The sequence below is a fragment of the Artemia sp. Qi Xiang Cuo genome, chromosome 5, assembly GCF_049724085.1.
Source record: "Artemia sp. Qi Xiang Cuo chromosome 5, ASM4972408v1, whole genome shotgun sequence".
NCBI lineage: Eukaryota > Metazoa > Arthropoda > Branchiopoda > Anostraca > Artemiidae > Artemia > Artemia sp. Qi Xiang Cuo.
Window position 1 is genome coordinate 63,326,457 of NC_142798.1, and position 21,806 is coordinate 63,348,262.

Sequence of the window (21,806 nt, forward strand, 5' to 3'; positions counted from 1 at the left end):
CAATACTAGCGCACGTGTATAGTACACCTACTTAATAGGGAATGTTTTCTAAGAGAATCAGATTATGTTACGTCATAGGGATAGTTTTCTAAGAGATGCAAGTGTATGTTACGTCATAGAGAAAGTTTTTTCTATGGTTGTTATGTAATAGGTTTTCTTTACTTTGAATGTTACGTAATAAAGTTTGGGCTGTTACTTAATAGGATTTGTTAGAGTCCACTAGGCAAGCGGGGGAATTTTATCAAGACATTTTTCTTCAAGACATTTTTCAAGATGTTTCAAGAAATTTCAAGGCATTTTTAAGACATTTTTTCAAGACTTTTCAAGACGTTTCAAGACATTTTTAGACGTTTTCAAGACATTTTTTCGTCAAAAAGTTTTTCAAGACGTTTCAAGACACTTCAAGACGTTTTTAAGACATTTTTTCTTCGAGACGTTTTTCAAGACGTTTCAAGACATTTCAAGACGTTACAAGATTTCTTTGGTTGTTATGTAATGGGGAATGTTTACCAGTGTTAAGGATGACGCATTCACATATGAATTGTTTCTTCAGGGGCCCGGGGGGAATCCCCGGTCGTAACTGAAGAAGGCACACACGGAGGGTGTTACGTAATAGTTTAAGAGATTTTATTTTCTTTTCAAGGCGCTTTTTCTTTCAAGGTGTTGTTTTCTTTTAGAGATTTCATTTTCTTTGAAGACCATTTTCTTTGAATAACCATTATATTCCAAAGACTTTATGTCCCCATTAGGATTTGATAGGCCATTTCCATCAAATGGAATGGAGCGTTAACCAGGTGGACTATGAAATCCGAGGCACGGTGAATCTCTTTTCCCGCATACTAGAACGATTAACTGGTTTGCATGTTTCCAACCCTTTCCTTATGAGAGCGCAAAAGAATCCCTATCCTATTGATTTTTGCTCTATCAACAAAACAATCTCATTTGTAAAATTTAATGCTGAGACCACACCCACCTCTATCTCCAACAACAAAAGCCACAGCATTGCACGTATACGATGAATGCCATGTGAACGGGTATGTGATTTTCCTTATAAAACGTGATATAAAAAAAATCATTAAACGTTTGATCCCCTTCGCAGAGAAAGTTAAATAAAAGCGTTGCAAATGGGGTGATTGCCCTGTTGCAGTCTGCAAAAATATTGTAGGTTTTTACCAGAAATGATGTGACATTTCCATTCCATATCTTCTGATTGTAACAAACAGGTCCCTTTACTAACCTCATATCTATCATTATATGTAAAAAAACTGATTAGTTTTCATCGCCTTCTTTTTAATATTATACAAGGTTTACTATGAGTGGTATTTTTTTTTTCAAATATATCCCGAAAAATGAACAAATTAATTTGTTATGAATCATTACGCACAAAAAAAGAAATCTCAACCGTTTACCTTATTCCCAACGTGATGTTATGAATAAGGTAAAAACTGGCGCTTTTGAAAAGACCCCTTCCCCCCTCAGTACGAAAGTCTTTATGTACTTGTACACAAATTACTTCTAAGCTTAGAAGGTGCGGTTTTATTCCTTCTTAATGGGATTGAGAAAATTTCGAATTTTCAGATTTTTTTTTTAATAGTTTCAAATTTCGAAAGGGATTTTATTTTTTTTTTTTCTTACGAAGTGCAGTATTCAAAGAAAGAATGTAAATATTTTTGTTTTTGAATATGGAAAATTTCTTTTTTAATAAAAAGAGGGAGCCCCACAAGATTAAGATTATAACATGTCTAAACCGACCTTTGTGCAATTTTAAATTATTATTGTATGAATTTGTCGAGAAAAAAAAGATAACCAAGGTTTTTCAAACAGTTCGTGGTAACGAACTGTATAGCCGAAACTGTAAATATACATGACATCGATATCATTTTGATATCAATAGATATATCAAAAGAATTGGCTTATTATGCAGATTCCAAATATATAAAATTCATCGGTTTGGTGTTACCCATAAAAAGCTACAAGCCTGATGGGCAACACTAGAATCTATGAATACTATATATTTAGATTCAGCATATTGATATATTGGTATCAAAATTCCGTTTTTTATAGTTTCGGTGACTATTGAGCCGTATCGCTCCTTACTTACAGTTCGTTCCCACGAACTGCTTGAAGAGCAAATCTAACTATTAAGATTAGGGAAATAGAAGCTTTCTGAGCAACTTGGCCAATTTTTTTCAAATAAGATAGTCCTCTGTGAAGGACTTTGCCCCAGAAATGCACGTTGTAATTGCTTTTGGGAAAGGGAGTGGCAAATTCGAAAAAAGCACAAAACTGGCAAATTGTATGAAAGTATATAAAATAAAATAAGGGAAATATTAATATTGTATTGGAAGGCCTCGAAAACACCCTTCCTTTCAATTGCTTACAATTTCAGCCCCTAAGCTCCTACTTAATGTCTGTATCTTTGTCTTTTAACTTTATTTAATCGTTTTGAACCTTTTTATTGCATTCTAGGCCATTCACTGTCATACCTGCGCAAAGATAATGAGAAGCTCAGTTCAGAATCCTCCACACCTTCACCCACGAAGCTCTGTCACTGTTGCCCTGAAGAATGATTGGATTAGTCGAGGGTGTGAAGCGTTGTCATATGGAACATTTTTGAAAAGACATTATACATTTAAAACTCCTGAAGTGAGGGTTAACAAAAGAAAACGTGAGGGTTCTTTCTTCTGTTTTATTCAACATTTTTAACCTTTTCCCCATGAAAAATGACGAAACAAAAAATTTGACTGGCGAAGACTAAACAACCAAAGAGAAAATAAGGGATGAGTAAGACTTGAAAAAAATCGCAAAAAAATAAAGATTCCGAAAGTACAATCATGGTTGCAGCGTGAAATGCAGCCAAGTAAAGGATTCAGAAAGAAACGACCAACATGTACGGATTTAGTCCAAACCCAGTCAGGAAGAAGGGAGGAGAGACTAAGTAAACTACAGTTTACTTAAATTTTATCGAGTTTTTCAATCTGAAAATCCCAACAGTTCTAAAAATTACAGAAATGCACAGCTTTGTGTAGTAAAATTTGTAATTTTCCTCTCGTCTAAGCCTCTCGTTGATTTTCCTCTCTCAACACACAACTCATAGGGACAGGTGATACATATGCCTCCTAGATTCTCCCCCCCCCCTCTCTCCCCTGCTAGATTTTGAAAATACCTTTTTGGAGTATTTTCATTGAAAAATGACTTTATTTGTTGTTTTCATTGAAAAAAACAGAAAATAACATTAAAAAAAAAACCCACCCTAGCTTTAAAAAATTATATATTTTAGGTCCCTCCTCCCTTAAGTTTTTGTAAACTGAAGCCACTGACACAACTCGGTGCGATCGCATATGCACATGCAGCGAGGTATTTCATGAATCATTTAGTGGTCATTCACAAGAAAATTTTACTAATACTGAGATTTAGCTAGCGCTAATATGAGCCAATCAGATTTATCATAGTATTTTCTGATTGACTAAAGAATTCTATGAAAATTGTGAGCGACTTAGATTAGAACTATTTGAATATTGATGTTAGTAAAATCTCATGGTCAACAGTAGAATGCGGATAATTACTTCTGCAACAGCCTTCCCCAGATTTCGACGACAGCCCTGTTACGTCACAACAGCCCTGTGACGTCACGAGATCCCTGGCAAGATTCCTATTACAGCCCTGTTTCCACGCAAGATTTCTAGGTGTTTTAGTATGATTAATTGGAGGGTGGTTGGGATAATACACGAGTAGTGATAATAGGAGTTCCAGGTATTCTATTAAAAGGGAACACACCCTCGCCTTTAAATGGTCAGATATGATTGTTGGTTTTGATATGAGTGACTTTTATGACTGGTTTGGATATGATTGGTGGATGAGTGGCTTTCATGACTGGTTTGAATGTGATTGTTGGTTTGGATATGATTGTTGGTTTGGATATGATTGTTGGTTTGGATATGAGTGGCTTTTATGACTGGTGTGGATATGATTGTTGGATGAGTGGCTTTTATGACTGGTTTGGATATGATTGTTGGTTTGGATATGAGTGGCTTTTATGACTGGTCTTGATATGATTGTAGGATGAGTGGCTTTTATGATTGGTTTGGAAATGATTGTTGGTTTGGATATGAGTGGCTTTTATGACTGGTGTTGATATGATTGTTGGATGAGTGGCTTTTATGAATGGTTTGGATGTGATTGTTGGTTTGGATATGAGTGGCTTTTATGACTGGTCTTGATATGATTGTAGGATGAGTGGCTTTTATGATTGGTTTGAATGTGATTGTTGGTTTGGATATAATTGTCGATTTGGATATGAGTGCCTTTTATGACTGGATTTGATATGATTGTTGGATGAGGGGCTTTTATGACCGGTTCGGATGTGATTGTTGGTTTGGAAATGATTATTGGTTTGAATATGAGTGGCTTTTATGACTGGTTTGGATATGATTGTCGGATGAGTGGCTCTTATGACCGGTTTGGATGTGATTGTCGGTTTGGACATGATTGTTGGTTTTGATACGAGTGCCTTTTATGACTGGTTTGGTTATGGTTATTGGATGAGAGGCCTTTATGACTGGTTTGGATGTTATTGTTGGTTTGGATATGGTTGTTGTTTTGGATATGAGTGGCTTTTATAACTGGTTTGGATATCATTATTGGATGAGTGGCTTTTATGCCTGGTTTGGATGTGATTTATGATTTGTATATGATTGCTGGTTCGGATATGTGTGGCTTTTATGACTGGTTTTGATATGATTGTTGGATGAGTGGCTTTTATGGCTGGTTTGGATGTGATTGTTGGTTGGGGTATAATTGTTGGTTTGGATATGAGTGCCTTTTATTCCTGGATTGGATATGATTGTTGTTTGAGTGGCTTTTATGACCGGTTTGGATCAAATAGTTCGTGGCTACGAACTGTAAGTAAGGAGCGACGCTGCTCAATAGTGACCGAATCTCTAAGAAACGAATTTTTGATATCAATAGATACATCAAAAGAATCGGACTATTATGCTGATTCCAAATATATAAGATTTATCAAGTTTACCGTTACACATGAAAAGTCAAGAGCCTGAGAAAACTTACCTGATTTTTACGAAGGAGGGAAACATAGGAACGTATCCAGGATTTTTTTTTTCGAGAGGGGGGCGGTTAGAAGAGAATTTTTAGGGGGGATACTGAAATCTTTTTAAACTTATCACAAATTGGTTTATATTCACTTTTTGAGTGGCCGGCATTTACCCCCCCCCCCCCCGCACCGATGATTATCCGCCGCAAAATATCCCCCCCAGAAAACACCCCCTCCTCCCACGATAAACGACTCCCGGAAAATACTCCCTAGAAAATACCCCCAGGGGAATACCCCCCGCCGTGGAAAATACCCCCCGTGGAAAATATCTCCCCGGAAAATACCACACCGTGGAAATAAGGCTTTATAATTTTGAGAATTTTATTTGAGTTTTATTTTTTTAATTTCCGTAGGGGGAAGGAATTTTGGTACTTGTGTATTATGAGCCGCTTACTCAAGTCTACGCTGTGTAAAATTCGAGAACACACCATTTTTTTGTCAGTTTCTTCTTTACTATAGAAATGAATTTGAGGTATAGATTTGCACATTATGGAGGGGGTTAAAGTATAGCGGGTCTGCATGCAAAGCGTGTTTGGTACAATTATTCAGTATATTAGATAGATAGATAGATAAGTGTATTTTAAAGCCAAATATACGGCCATGAACACAGTAAAATGAAATAAATGAAAGGCAAAAATAACAGCGATCATCATAAAACACTTAAATGAAACACTACATTAACCTAATAATAGTACTTAATACTTGAAAAATCGGTCATTGAAAAAAAACCACTTAATACTTGGAAAAAACACTTCAATGAAATATTACATTTACTTTATACGGGGATTTTTTTTTATATATAGTTAACAAAATTTCCAGATCCCTCGCTATTCTTTTGTAATTTTTTACTGGCCATATACCTAAAAAGAATTGTTTTCTGAATTCAAACTGTCCAAGTACTTTACAGCCCCCCCCTACATGCAAATATATAGGCGAAATTATATATTTCCCATATATTCTGTCAATTGTCTTAGTCTTGTCTCGCACTAAGCTGAAAGAAAACTAAAGAAGAAACTGGTTTGTTCTCGAGTTTTACGCAGCGTAAACTTGAGTGAGTGTCGCATAACACACAAGTACCAAAATTCTTTCCCATACGGAAATTTAAAAAAAAAAAAACTCAAATAAAATTCTCAAATTTGGAAAGCCTTATTTTCCACGGGGGGTATTTTCTGGGGGGTATTTTTCGCAGGGGGGTATTTTCCGGGAGGGGGGGGGAATTTGAGGGGAGATTTCCCTGGTGGAATTTTCCGGTTGGTAAGCACCAGGAGGGGGGGGGGTAAACGCCTAGAACCAAATTTTTATTACGTTTTTACGAGCCGGACAAACATTTCGGGGGATGGACAAAAATATGGGATTCTGCATTTTTTGCCAGAAGAAAGATCACGGATACGTGTTGATTTTTTTATTTATTTAATTTTTCCCAGGGGGGATCATATCGAACCAATAATCCTAGAAGATTGGGAGGGGACTCATTTTATCGAAATTCAAAAGTTCTAGTGCCCTTTTTAAGTGACCAAAAAGATTGGAGGGCAGCTGCTCCCCCTTACACGTCCCTTTTTTCTTCAAAGTCGTCCGATTAAAATTTTGAGATATCAATTGTGCTCAGCATAGTTGAAAGGTCCAAAAACTTAACATTTGGAGATAACATAACCCCCCAAAATCCCTAAGGATAGGTTTTTGAGTTATAAAATTTCCCCATTGTTTACCTATGATATTTTTCAGCAAACAGAACTATCCAAAGGAATTTCACGGGAAAGGAGGGGTTTTTAACGTGATGAAAACTTTTACACGGAGGACTTTCCCATGACTGAAGGTAATTTTTCAAGAAGCCTGATTGGGGAGCCTGAAATAGTGGCATTATTTGAAAAACGATCAAAAACAAAATGACAAAAACAAGTTATTTCAACTGAAAGTAAGGAGCAATGTGAAAAATCAAAACGAACAGAAATTATTCTGTATGTGAAGCGGTTGCCACCTCCTCAATACCTTTCTCTTTACGCTAAAATTTGACTGTCTGTCTCAATTTCTTAAGAAAGATTTCTGAAACATAGAGGCCGTTTAATTAGAATATTAAATAAAAAAAAACAAGTTTTTTTAACTGAAAGTAAAGAACGACGTTAAAACTTAAAACGAACAGAAATTATTTCGTGCATGAAAGAGGCTGTCCCCTCCTCAACGCCTCGCTCTTTACGATAAAGTTTTTCATTGTTTAAAAAAAATAGAGTTGTTAGAAAGTCAAACTTTAGCGTAAAGAGGGAGGTGTTGAGGAGGGGACAGCCCCTTTCATGCACGGAATAATTTCTGTTCGTTTTAAGTTTTAACGTCGTTCCTTACTTTCAGTTAAAAAAACTTGTTTTTTTTTTAATTTTTGAACGTTTTTGAATTAATACAGGTTTTGATTTTGGCTCAACGTACATGAATAATTAAAACAAAATTTGAATATTAATTTTACTTTTATTTGGTTAAATGGCTTTCTCGAAACCTGTTTAATTTTATTTACGAACGTTTTTATTGGTAATAAATATACGTAACTCACAAATTAACTTACGTAACGAGCTTCTATATTCATATATTTTTAATACATATATTAGAGGGTTCGCCCCCTATTCAACACCTTGCTCTTTAAGCTAAAGTTCGAATTTTGTTCCAATTGTTTAAAAATGACCCCTTAATCACAAATGCCGTTAATTAGAATAAATAGCTCTTAAGAAAGTACTAAATAATCTTTGGCTTAAAGAGCGAGGTATTGACTAGGGGGTGAACCCAATCATATACGTAATGTTTTCTGTCGTTTTAAGTTTTGATGTTGCTCCTTACTTTCAGTTAAAAATTTGTTTTTTTTTATTTAATTTCTGGATCTTTTTGAAATAATCCTGGGAAATCCGGCGCCCCCTTCATAGGAATGTCCCTTCCCCCATGAAAACTTCCTTCATGGAAAGATCCTCCCAAATAACCCCCGACCCCCTTCCCCCCACTACCAGAAAAAATCCCCCCTGAAAACGTCTGTATACTTCCCAATAACCAATACTATATGTTAACATTTGGTAAAGTTCATAACTTTCAGCCCTCCCCCAGAGGAATTTGAGGGATTAAGTCATCCTAAAAGACATAGTTATCATATTTTAGACCATGCTGAACAAAATGGTTTTCTCAAAATTTTGATTTGGTGACTTTGGGGAAAAAATGAGTGTGGGAGGGGGCCTAGTTGCCCTCCACTTTTTTTGGTCACTTGAAAAAGGCACTAGAACTCTTAATATTTGTTTGAATGAGCCCTCCCACGATATTCTAGGGCCACTCGGTTGATACGATGACCCTTAGCAAAAAAAACAGAAAAAAAAACAAATAAACACGCATCAGTGATCTTTCTTCTGGCAAATTCCACATTTTTGTAGATAAGAGCTTGAAACCTCTGCAGTAGGGTTCTCTAATACGCTGAATATGATGGTGTAATCTTCATTAAGGTGCTACAACTTTTAGGGGGTATTTCCCCCTTTTTTCGAAAATCAGCAAAATTCTCTCAGGTGCGTAACTTTTGATAGGTAGGACTAAACTTGATGAAACTTATATATATTTGAAATCAGCATTAAAATCTGATTCTTTTGATGTATCTATTGGTATCAAAATTCCGTTTTCTACAGTTTCGGTTACCATTGAGCCGTGTCGCTCCTTACCAGCAGTTCGTTACGACGAACTGTTTGAAAAAAACTCTTTTAAAAGTCCTGAAATAAACTTTAGCGTTAAGAGTAAGGAATTGACGATGAGGGCAGCCTCTTGATAAACGGAATAATTTCCTGTTCGTTTTGAGTTCTAATGTTGCTCCTTACTTTCAGTTGAAAAAACTTTTTTTTTTTTTTTATTTAATCGGAATCACCCTATATCCATCCTGCTTGTTCCATTTCAAACTTTTTCTTGCCACTGTTGTTCCGAGTTTGTCATCCCCGATCGAATTTTAAAGCTAAATAGTGTGTAGTATTATTGTTGACAGACGCCCGGACGGGCATAATTGACCTTAGACGGGATCACTGTCACTCGCAGGTTGCTTAAGATGAGTCTTCACATTTCCTGAAAGAAGTTGAAAATCACAATATTTTGAAATTAATCATAGATAATGACGCTAACAATGACCAAAAAAGTGAATTTCTTATAAAAGATTGATAACGTAAAGTTTCGTGTTTTTTTTTTTAAGTGTACGTCGGGCTACTTAAACTAATAACGAAAATAATGCAGCCATTGATGATGGTAATAATAAGTAGAACTATTTGAAGTTAAGCTGCAAGGTGGCACTGAACTGGTACTTAATCTTTTCACGTCTTTAGACACCAGAGGTGTCTGTTTTCACCACGTAAGGAGCTCTAAAGATTTCTTAGGGAAAATCGTGCATTTTGTGTGGTGTTTGTTGAGCTTTGGTGGTTAGCGGAAAATATATATTACGTCGTTGGTTAAACGAAGGACAATAATGAGCTGCCTTGCATTCGTTGTTGTTGTTTTTTTTTATGCTCAGAAAGTAGTTCTAAGAAACTAAGGAGCTAAATTTTGCCTGTCCAAAAAGAGTATGTCACTCTTTTTTGTTTATGGTCCAATTCTGCATACCTTGAGAGATTTCATTGCTATGCATAACATTTCCTTTCCAAAGTAGCCATTCTAAGATTAGTAGTTTTTTTCCCACCTTTTTTCAAGACGAAATAAGAGAACGGAAGGCTCAGGTTTCAACCCGCAATTCAAAATTCTTAGGCTCTTTTTTCAGAGTCGTAAAACTTTTGCTATTTAAGTTTCGACATGATTGCAAAAAAATGGCAAGATCCCGCTGTGAAGAAAATAGAAATTTGCTTCAATTCATTGAATTAGAACTGACCTACCCCAAAAGATGCCACTATTGATTTATACAAAGTTACTTGGGGTTGTTTCCTCTTCAATACAGTTTTCTGTTTATGGCCTAATATAATTTCACCTTTTTTTATGCCTACAAAAGTATTACCTAAAAATTTAAACTATTTGCCTTTTTTATCCCCATTAAGTGGACATGTTCTCGAAATGAAGTTTTTATGTAACTCTTTTTACAATGTTCCTCAATGGATCATTTCTGCGGTAAAACGGAAGGTTTCATTTCTTTTTCGGATCGTGACATTTTAATGCGTAATATTCAAAAATATACACGGGATTTTTCAGGGAAGGGATGGTATTCTTGCAAAATGTTAAATAAAAGGTGTATTATATAGAAACAGGACATTTGAAGGTACTATCCCATTATGCGGGCCTCTCTAAAAAGTCATGTTTGGTTAATGCTAATGAAATAAAATTAAATAGGATGAATATATAATAGTTTAAAAACACATTTCGGCTACATATTTTCACATTAAGGGGGGAGGGGGAGGGAGGGTTTTGGTAAAGCATTGCATATATTAAATACGTAGCCTAAACTAGGTCCCCCCCCCCCTCTAAACCCCAAAAAACCACAGTTCAGTATCGCATACACAATGGAAACCTTGCTATCGTTGCCTGCTCTATAACAGTTAAGACGTCAAAAACGGGTTTTATTATTGCCTAATCTATAGTGATTAACCCAAGAGGCCCAGGTAATGGGATAGTACCCATTTGAAAAAGAAAAACGATGAGGTTTCAGCGTGGTGATCCCAGACACCCCCTTCAGGGATCGTGGCTTGTAAAGAACCTGTTAGAAAATATACAAAAATGTCTTAAAACGAAAATATAGTTAAAAAAGAGAAGCCAAAGTGCTCTTTCGTCAAAAATACATTTTTTTTTTTTACTTGTTATTATATTGAATATTTAGGTATGGAAACTGTTATAAAACTTTGAATGTTTTCAAGAAAATCAAACATTTATTCGTAGGTCCCCCATGTTTGAATATACTAAACTGCAGAATATTGCCTATATACTCGCTTTATAGAGAAAGTTATCTGCCAGTGGTTCCATCTCACAAAATGTACGGAGGGGAGTGGTGGCAAAGATTATTTTTCAAAGTCTATGGGAGGGGGGCAGTTCGGTAGTTTTTTTAGTTTTTTTCTGCAAAAATTGCAAAATGAGAAATTTTCAACTAAAAAATTCGTATTTTTAAAATTTAGGGACAGGGGAGGAAAATTCCCCACCAGGGGTGGATACAGAATTAATGCTGGGGAGGGTACCGATAAAAGTTGACTCCCCCCCCTCAGTATTTCTTCCCCTCCAACCCTGTAATTAGTGGAACTTTTACCTTCTAGGGGGAGGGCACTTGTCCCTAAAATCATACCCTTGACCCACCCATACCTCCCCCAATTTGCCAGAGGGTGATCTGTATTTCTTTCTCTCAACCAGGATAAACCATCTCAGACATGTCTCATGCACTAAATATATAAATTTCAAAATCAAACTGAGATGAAAAAGCTTCAAAATACGTGTGTCTGTTCCAATACACTTTTTTGCCATGGGCGTAAAAACCTCAGACAACTGGCTTGACCAATTAGGAATAAATAGACGTGAAATGCAAGAAAACCTGGCTGGTTTCTATGGATCTTTCCTCTGGGTCTGATGCCCGAAATGTTTATTTTCAGGTCCAAGCATAATAGAGGGGATGGGTCTTTAGACCAAGCTAGGGGTAAACTTATTTATTATTTCCTATGTTAAAATATTTTGAAGTGAACATAGCTTCTTTTCTTTTAGGCTTAACAAGTACCTGGAGAGCTGAAATAAAATATTTTTCTGATCCGTCTTGTTTGCACCCCATATACTCAACAGCTCTCCAGGGGACATACGCAGTTGGGAGAGAGTCCAGCGTTCAAGGCTATCAAAATATGGACATAATCACTACCTCCACAATTTTAACACCCCAAGATGTGAGCATAGTGGCAAATTTGAATGGTCATTCAGGTGATGTTTGTGGAAAGCAGGGGTCATGGACCTTAGGTGGCTCACAAGAACTGGCCAAAACAAGCGGTTGCATAGGCCTTGGTATATTTTTACCAAGACGCGAAAAGAGTTTAATAAAAACGGAAAGGGATTCTAGAGATTTTGGACTTCTGTATCTTGGTGTATCGCAAGTACTAAGTGATGAAACGAGGAATAACAAGCCTACCTCAATCCACCCACCTCTTGTGAATTGCAAAAAGGAAGATATAAGTGGAAACGAAATCAGTCCCCTTTCATATTCAATGTCAATAAACAGTAGTTCAAAGTTCCCTACTAGTACAATGTCTTTTACTCTTTTTGTTGTTGTTCTTTTAATTACCATTCATTAATCAGTCTTGTAACAAATCAATACTACTTGTAGATTATTTTGGGCAAGCCCATTTCCTCATTATCAGCGGTAATTGCTAAATTTTGAGAATTGAATCACACATTTAACGAAAAATGATCACAAGAATGTTTGTTTTCTTGTTGAAGAAAGATCTCTGTAAAATTTATGGATGGACTTTACCTTGTTTATGATTACTTTAATTATGATTGCGCCTTTTAATTACTAAAGTGAATTTGAGATCGCCGAAACATCACAAGGAAGAAGATAATATCAGAAAAAACTCAAATTCAGAAGAAAAAAAATTTAGAAGTTACTTTAACATAAAAATATTATAATTCCAGTACATAAGGACTCCTCCAAAACAGTTAAAAGAAAACTTTTTGAAATATAGAAATATTTCAGCTATATTTCAGATATCCTCCTTAATAACTATGAATTTTTGGAACTTAATAGCCTAAATTATATGACATATAACCTTAAAAATAATTCACAATAAAAGAATTTCCAGTAAGAGACTAATTTCAGTTACTGACTATAATCAAGGAAGTTCTTCTTAATTCAGTTATAAACAAAAATTTAATTCAGTTATATGTTAATGAGTTAAAAAGAATGGCCAGGATCATAGTAAACTATTCTGAATTAAAATTTTGACTTTTAGTTTGCCTTTTCTTTATTGTGATAATTCGGTGATTTGTTTTTTAAGCCACCTTCCGGGTAATTACACTTGACTTTTTTGGGTGAGAGGGCTAGTAATAAAAAATTCTTATTTGATAATTTGAACAAGAATTGCACAAAAATTCAGAAAAAAATAGAATTTCAGGGGCCATGGCGCTGAGTCCTCCTTCTATGTAGGTGCATGCCCACCGTCTCGCCTTTCAAAAATTTTAATATCTTTAGCTTACAAAGCTAATAACTGCCTTTATATACATCCTACACTGATAAACAATCAAATGAAAATGACCAAACGAAATGAAAAGTATATATAGTACCATAAAGGCAAAGGTATACTAAAGATTATTGATTTGTTTCTGTGGATGCTTGAATTATGTAGGCCTATCTTAGTTTTGACGAGTTTTGAAGACGCTAAATTTCAGCTGGCAGGGGTGGCAAACTGGGTCTAGGGGGTCTGCCCCATAGCAAAAAACTAAAAAGACTAAAAACTTCCAGCGCCACTCATAGTGTAGTGTCTGGCTACTTCATTGAACCAGTAAACAATTTCAAAGGAATTGTTTCCTTTGAAATTGTCTCCTTCCATCATTTAAAGCTAAAATCCAATCTATACAAAGTAGGCCTAGGTTAGCTAAGGGAAATATAAGCTATTGTCAGCTTTCCACAATTATGGGTTTACCTAAAAATGAAAATCTTAAAATTAAATTTATTTCTACCCATTTGTATAAAAATAAATCTAAAAATGAAATTTATTTCTATTCATCTACCTAGAAATGAAAATGTAAAAAGGAAATTCATTTTTATCTATCAATTTTTTTAACTTCACTTTCAATTTTTTCCTCGGGTCACAAAGCACATTGAAGAAGCCTGAGAAACATGCCAAATAAGAATGTTTTCCTAATTTTTTTTTAGCGACTAAATAGAAGAAAAATATAAATAGAATTATGTTTTCTGGTTCTGTCAATGAATAGATCTGGAGCTAATAGATCCAATGCTATAAGAATCTTGTTCTGTCGGTGGAAAGCGTAGCTGTAGACTTGTCAAATTTTACCTATCAGAGGGAGAATAAAACTTAAACTGTTGTTAATAAAGATTTGTTATATTTGTCGTAAATAGTATCGTGTAGTATAAGAAAAGTGTGGAAATTTGGTGTCTTTTGTTTAATTATGGCAAGCTCAGACACGCTGGTAAAAAAGCCTTTCAGCCTATAGAAGTGATCATGGAAGAAAGATCTATCTTCTGAAGTATAATGATGGTATATTTGGAATCAGCATGGACTATTTAACGAAGGGATATTTTGCAGTGTAGGGGGGAAGCTCTTGTACCTTTGGTTGGTGTGCAACTGGTCCCACGCCATTATTTTATGTTTTGTTGTCTAAATATTTCTTGAACCAGAAAATAGTTGCCAATAACAGTGTTATCACTCCTAGTGATACGTCGATAGTACTGCCCATTTCCTTTTTTAATGGGGATTTTGACCCTTTTTTGCCGTTTGGTTGTACGTTTTCTTGAATTGGTTAACAAAAATACAGTTTTTCATAAAACCTAAAGCAAACCCTAATTTCTGTACAATCAAGGAAACGAAAATAATTTCGAATTATGGAAAATATTATATTTGCATTCGGGGAAAATCTTAAAATTGTTTGTGTCAATAGTCTCACTAAATTTTTTCTTTTTGTTTGTTAGTTTGATATTTATTCAAGAAAATATACCTTGCATGAAAATAAAAACAGAACAGAATAAATAGTTGGTTAGATTTTGTTTGCTAGAAACAAAAAACTGGAAACAACAGCCTTCTTTGTGACCAAACATCTGTCTAACAGGCCAGAAGATAGTTTTTGAAGTATTTCTGAACTTACCGTTAATGTAAAAGCCCTATTCTATGTTGGCTTTTGTGTCTTCAAACTCGGTATCTCTATTATAAAGTAAGGTCTAGATAAAATTTAAAGAATGTTCATTCCCTCTCATAATATTATTTTGATAACCCAAAAAATGTTTGATGATTTAATCATTGTGCAAAATATAAAAATAATTATTTATTTTCCTCTAAAAATATGTTGACAATACTTGCAGATGTGTATGAATCAAAGTGATGAAAGTGAGGCAGTTCAACGCTATATGCCGTAAATTATAAAAGCTTTCACAAATCCAACATTTCTTTACTCATGATTATTTATACCGAGGAATTTTCAGCAAAAACAAAAACAAAAAAAAAACATAAAATCAGAATCCCTGTTAGCTATCATAGAGAATCAGGGTTGTATCTTAATAAAATCGCGTCCATATTTCTGGCACTCTGTACCTTGTTGTTTTCTCTCTATCACTCATAGTCTGGTTAGGTCTTAGAAGAAATTTAGATGTAATGATTAGAAACAACATATTTCGGTATAACTGGCAACGCTGGCTAAACATGTAACTGTTGTGCACCAGGCCGTAAGTTTGAATTGTCATGTGAATTTTTCTTAATGAGTGTGCATTATTACAACTTTTCTGGAAGATATTTATTCAAGTGTTAATATCTACAGTTTAATGTACCAAGGGAGTACATATACTGGGCTAAACCTATGCTAAATTGCATTTAAAATAAAGGCAAACGGTGTCTAAGTAGTTAAATTATACAAAAAAAAAAAAAAAAATTACACACAAATTTACATTTAAAAATAAAGAATTTTATTGCACAAATTATTTTTCAAAATAATTTGTTCTTAGGTATCAAACGTCAAATTTGTATCTTTTTAAACTTTTTGTCTGTTTAGATGTCATTCGTCGAACTGTGATGCACTTGACTAATCTGTTGGCTAAATATTGTCCTTATTGGCTAAGATCTTGTTTGTTCTCATTGTTTAAGGTTTTATTTCACGGAATTTTTATTTTTGTTTCTACTTTTCCCACTTACTTTTATTCAAACAATACCATATGCAATTCAACTGATTGCGTACTTCTAACTAAATATCCCTCTCTGAGCATGATCTTGGCACTTGTGCAGATCATTATTGAATTTTATGTTCAGACCCCTGGATAATATCAGCTGAAGTCTTTTATCGCACTTTGCAGCCTTACGTACGTTATACTCTATTTCTTTTTATTTAGTTTTAACTTTACATTTAAGTATTTTTATGTATCTTCCAGATGTTTTAAGTTAATTTTCAACTTCATTTTAATGCGAATTTAAGGCCATCTATTAAGCTCAGGATTTATTATTTAACGATTTAAATTACATTAAATATAATTATATCAGGGAATCACAGCGCCATCTTCTAAATCTTGGAATTTGGGATTTAAACAATACAAGCACAAACTGGAGAACGTTTAACAAACCTAAATTTGTGGAACAGTGAATCGTCTAAACACTATTAGAAGTATATAATTTCAGTCTGGCTTACAAAGTGGAGTGCATAAGCCTTTGGGTTTCGAGGCCAGTCTTTTCAACACCCAGTCTTCGTTTCGAAAAATTTTCATGGGCCAGGATTGAAACAAACATCAATAACGAATACAGAAGTTTATAAAGCATACTGAAGTGTTTTATAATTAGAAGAAAAGAGCAAGGAGACCTGCTTCTTACTTCAAGTCGGTATTTTGGTTAAACTAAAATAACAGTATACTTATCGATCAATAATTCAGTAAACTTTATATTTTCAAGAACTTTATACACGTTTACTAGCAGCGAAACTAGCGGAGACCATGAGCAAGACTGTATCAATACAATTTAACAAAGAGGCCACTCTTAAGAAGATAATGCCGAAAACCTTATTGGCCTGCCATAACAAAATGAAATTGAAGAAAATAATAATCAAAAATGGAGTTATTTAAGGTCAACAAAAATACTCAGTGTACAAAGTGTATTCTAGTTGGCTTAAAAAAAAAACATTTCCGATTTTTACTTCTTCAATTTTTTTTCTGTCAATCGCAAAAAAGCCCTACTCCATGCAAATACTGATTATTTCAACGTGTGGATAATTCATATATAATTTCTCATGCATGTGCATTCCTTTTTTCTATTGGCTTCTTCTACTTTATATCTGACAATCCTAAAAAGTTCTATCATTTAATCGTATTGTTTTGTATTCTTATAGAGACTTATACGTGAATAAGTATAATTTTGTAGCATTATCTTATAAATATTTCAACTACTTTTGTAAATTATCTAAATTTGTGTTTATTCGCTCTGTGTATAAATGATTTATTTTTTCTCTCCTAAAATTAAGTGTAATACTCAAATGCTTAAAGATGACTTTTTTGCTGTATTGATGTTACAGCTCCTTTGAAAGTAATATCCTTACTAAACTATATGGTTGACTACTATATTACTTCCTAAATCTAAATATTCCTCAACTTTTTATTAAATTACAACATCCATAGTCGAGGAGGGAATACTGAGGTTTTACAGTCCCTCCTGTGGTGAAAACTGAAAAAATCTAAAATTTTCTCTTGCAATCGTAAGAACTCTATTGCAGTGGAGATTTAGGAAATATTCTGGGAACGTGAAATTTTGGGTATTTAAGTTTTTTATGGTATGTTCAGACACATAGGATTTTGACAAAATCCTTTAAGGATTTTGAAAATAATCATTGCAGTAAGCTCAACCGAATTTTTTTATTTTAAGTTTAATGTATCTAAAGAGCTCAAGTTTAATAAGGAGAATAACCCAAAGACTTTCTTTTGCAAGCACCAGCATTAAAAATAATTTAGTGTAATAAACTTAATTAAATAAATTGGTTAATCAATGAAATTAATTGGCGTGAATAAATTAAAGTCTTTCTTTTACCCTATTGTGAATGCACACTTCTCGTTATTATCGTATTTCATGTAATATAGCTATTGTTGTGCATAATTAAGTTAACGTTTATAATAATTAAATAATAGTTTATCCTTGAATTACTTTTTTATCCCCTACAGTAGGATTTTCAAGAATATAAAGATAACTTGTTAAAGGATTCCGCTGACTTGGTATTCCCTCGTTTTAAAGATTAATCTAGGATTAATCTAAGAATTAAACTAATGATTAATTCAGGACTAATCGTCAATTGCTTATCTTTAATCATCGGAATTAGATTTTATAGGGACTTTTTCCAAGTACTTTAGTGAATAGGTTTGTAGCCAAAGCCGTCGGAAACGCAATCAAAATTGTGTATTAGGACATTGTGTTTTTTTATATATATTGATAATCAGTCATATCTTGACGTTAATGTTTTTAAAATCTTAAGGTCAGGAGAGTAAATAGTGTTGCAGTCTGTAATTCATTGTTTTTCTTTTATCATATATTTAATATATTGGATAGGAGACACATTAATAGAAATAAGGTAATGTTTATTGTTTATTTATTAATAAAAACTTTTTCAACAAAATAAGTTTAAAAAAAAAATTTAAATAACTCCATTAAACCAAAATGAACAAAAATTTAATCAAATAACCTACCAAGAATACAACTACCACAAATCAGTAGTACTATAGGTAGTATAGTAGTAGCATAAAAGTTAAAACATTTAAAAGAATTTTTTCAGTAAAGTACAAATTTTATTGTGGCTTTTAGAAAGCTTGGGATTTAGAACCCTACTCATATTAATTTCTGCTCGTTTTGAGTTTGACTCTGTTATTTATTTTAATTTCTGTTTGTTTTGTGTTTCATTTATTTATTGATATTGATTTTTGTTAGTTGTATTCTTTGTAGATTAATTGATTCTATTTTTGTTCATTTTGGTTTAATGGAGTTCTTTACTTTTTTTTAAAAAACCTTATTTTGTTGAAAAAGTCTTTTTTAATTAATTTCTGTTCGTCTTATATTGACATAGTGTTTTTCAGGGAGAAAGGCTGAGCCTCTTCTAAAGTTATACAACCATCCCTTCCATAAAAACCTTAAATACCCCCTGGGTATAACATATATCCCTTGCCCCTAATCTCGGGGTTTTTTTTCAACCCCAAAAACCTTGTTATATGATATTTAGACTATTTTGAACAGAATAGCTATCTTAAAATTTCTAATAGATGCATTTCGGGACAATACGACGTCTGTGTGAGGGGGGGGGGGGGGACATCGGCCCTCGGGTCACTTTGACTCTTAAGAAGAGAACTAGAGTAGGGTACTAGCCCTTCAAATATCAAATCGAATGAGCCCCCTCCGAAGTTTATATGACCACGCTTTCTATAAAAACCTTGTATGTCCCCAGGGCATAAATTACAACCGTTACCCTGAGGGCTGGGGGTGTTGTTATCATCAAAGTCATAATTTCTAGACCGTTCTGATACGCTGAACAAAATGGTTATCTCAAAATTTTGATTGGAAGTGCTTGGCAAAACGATGGGCGTGAGGGGGGGGGGGGGCTTTTGCCCTCTTATAACTTTCTACTAATAAAAAAGGCACTAGTCTTCTCAATTTCCAATCGAAAGAATCCTTTTTGAAGTTTTTACGACAACGCTTTCTATGAAAGCATCATATGCCCCAGGGCATAACTTACAACCTTAGCCCTGAGGGCTGTGGGGGGGGGGTTATCCTCAAAGACCTAATCTCTAGAACTTTCAACTAAGTTGAACAAATGGCTATATCAAAATTTTGATTGGATGTGTTTGTTGTGGGCGTGACAGGGCTTATTCAATTTCCAATTGAATGAGCCCTTTTTCAAGTAACTACGATAACACTATATATAAAAACATTATATGCCACCAGAGCACAACTTAAAAACTTTGTCCTGGGGGCTCTGGGGGGTTTGTCATCCTCAAAAACATAATTTCTAGAACTTTCAACTAAGTTGAACAAAATGGCTATCTCAAAATTCTGATTGAATGTGTTTGGGGAGATGGTGGGCGCGTGAGGGGGTTTGTAGCTCTCCATTCACTTTTGACTATTAAAAAGGGCACTATCCCTTTGAATTTTCATTCAAATGAGCCCTTTTTGAAGTTTCTACGACAGTACTATCTATAAAAGCCTTATATGCCCCCAGGGCATAACTTACAACCCTTACCCTGAGGGGTCTGAGGGGGGTTATCATCCTCAAAGACCTAATTTCCAGAACTTTCAACAACGTTGAACAAAATGGCTATCCCAAAATTTTGATTGAATGTGTTTGTGAAAATGGTGGGCGTGAGCGAGGGTTAGTTGCCCTCCAATCACTTTCGACTATTAAAAAGGGCACTATCCCTTTCATTTTTGAATCGAATAAGCCCTTTTTGAAGTTTCTACGACAACACTTTCTATAAAAACCTTATATGCTCCCAGGGCAAAACTTAAAACCCTTGCCCTGAGGGCAGTGGGGGGTTGTCATCCTCAAAGAACTTTCAACTACGTTGAACCAAATAGTTATTTAAAAATTTTGATTGGAAGCGTTTGAGGAAATGGTGGGCTTCAGAGGGGGGTTAGTTGCCCTTCAATCACTTTTGACTATTAAAAAGGGCACTAGCCCTTTCAATTTCCAATCAAATGAGCCCTTTTTGAAGTTTCTACGATAACACTTTCTATAAAAACCTTATATGCCTCCAGGGCTTAAATTACAACCCTTACGATGAGGGTTTTGGGGGATTGTAATCCTCGAAGACATAATTTCCAGAACTTTCAACGACGTTGAACAAAATGGTTATCTCAAAATTTTGATTGCTTGTTTTTGGCGAATCAATTGGCGGAAGAGAGAGTTTAGTTGCCCATCAATTATGCCCGATTATTACAAAGAGCAGCGCCCATTTCAATAGCCAATCGAATAAGGTCATTTTAAAGTTTCTACGGCGGCGTTATCTGTAAAATTCTTATGTACCCTCAGGGCATAACTTACAACCCTTCCCCTGGGGGTGTGGGGGTTTTTTCATCCTCAAAGACATAATTTTCAGAATTTTCAATTACGTTGAATAAAATGGCTATCTCAAAATTTTGATTGGTTGTGTTTGAGGAAATGGTGGGCGTGAGAAGGGGGTTAGTTGCCATCCAATCACTTTCAACTATCAAAAAGGGCACTAACCATTTCAATCGAATGAGCCCTTTTTGAAGTTTCTACGACAACGCTTTCTATAAAAACATTGTATACCCCCAGGATATAACTTACAACCCTTACCCTGAGGGCTATGGGGGGAGTGTTCTCCTCAAAGACATAATTTCCAGATCTTTCAACTGCGTTAAACAAAATGGCTATCTCAAAATTTTGATTGGATGTGTTTGGGGAAATAGTGGGCGTGGAAGGGGTTTTAGTTGCCTTCCAATCACTTTCGAGTATTAAAAAGGGCACAGGCCCTTCCAATTTCCAATCGAATGAGCCCCTTTCGGAGCTCTACGACAACTCTTTCGATACAAAGTTCTCTGATCTAAAAGATAAAAAAAAATAATACATTGTGCCAACATCGTTCTTTACTTAGGCAACACTATTGGGCTGCCTATTATAAGAGACTGCTTGGACATTGGGTCAAAGAGATCATTTCTGATGGCATTTCAACTTATTCTCTCATGAGAATCGACAAATACCTAATTCCTGTTGTGATAATTTGGGCATTCAAGAGTTACATCAAGTACAATTCATGGTGCCGATAGTGAAAAAGAGTTGCAGGACTGAATGCTGAAAAATCAGCATAGTAAATAAGAAATATCCGCATAATTTATCCACGCTTGTATCAAATACTGTCTAAGGGCCAACCTGATTGTTCAACTTGATGAAAATGGTTTTCAGCTTACCTTAGGTATTAAAATCTAGGCTTTATGTTATGATTGTCCAGCAGTAGTTTCGAGTGGACCTGTACCTAGTCATCTTTTTCTTTACTAAATCAGCTAGGACGTGCCAAAGTTCTGGTTGAAATTATTACTTGATAATCACATCTTAAAATCTGAAT

General features: G+C 34.7%; 1 protein-coding gene across 1 annotated transcript in view; it reads left to right on the forward strand.

Moving 5' to 3' along the window:
- Window positions 1-17,865, forward strand: part of LOC148952375 (protein APCDD1-like) — a 210,321-nt gene extending 192,456 nt beyond the window's left edge. The window contains exons 7-8 of the mRNA XM_089089195.1: window positions 2,470-2,668; window positions 11,765-17,865. Coding sequence (XP_088945321.1) covers window positions 2,470-2,668; window positions 11,765-12,339 — 774 coding nt within the window. The 3' untranslated portion in view covers window positions 12,340-17,865. The remainder of the gene's footprint in view (window positions 1-2,469; window positions 2,669-11,764) is intronic.
- The last annotated feature ends 3,941 nt before the right edge of the window (window positions 17,866-21,806 follow it).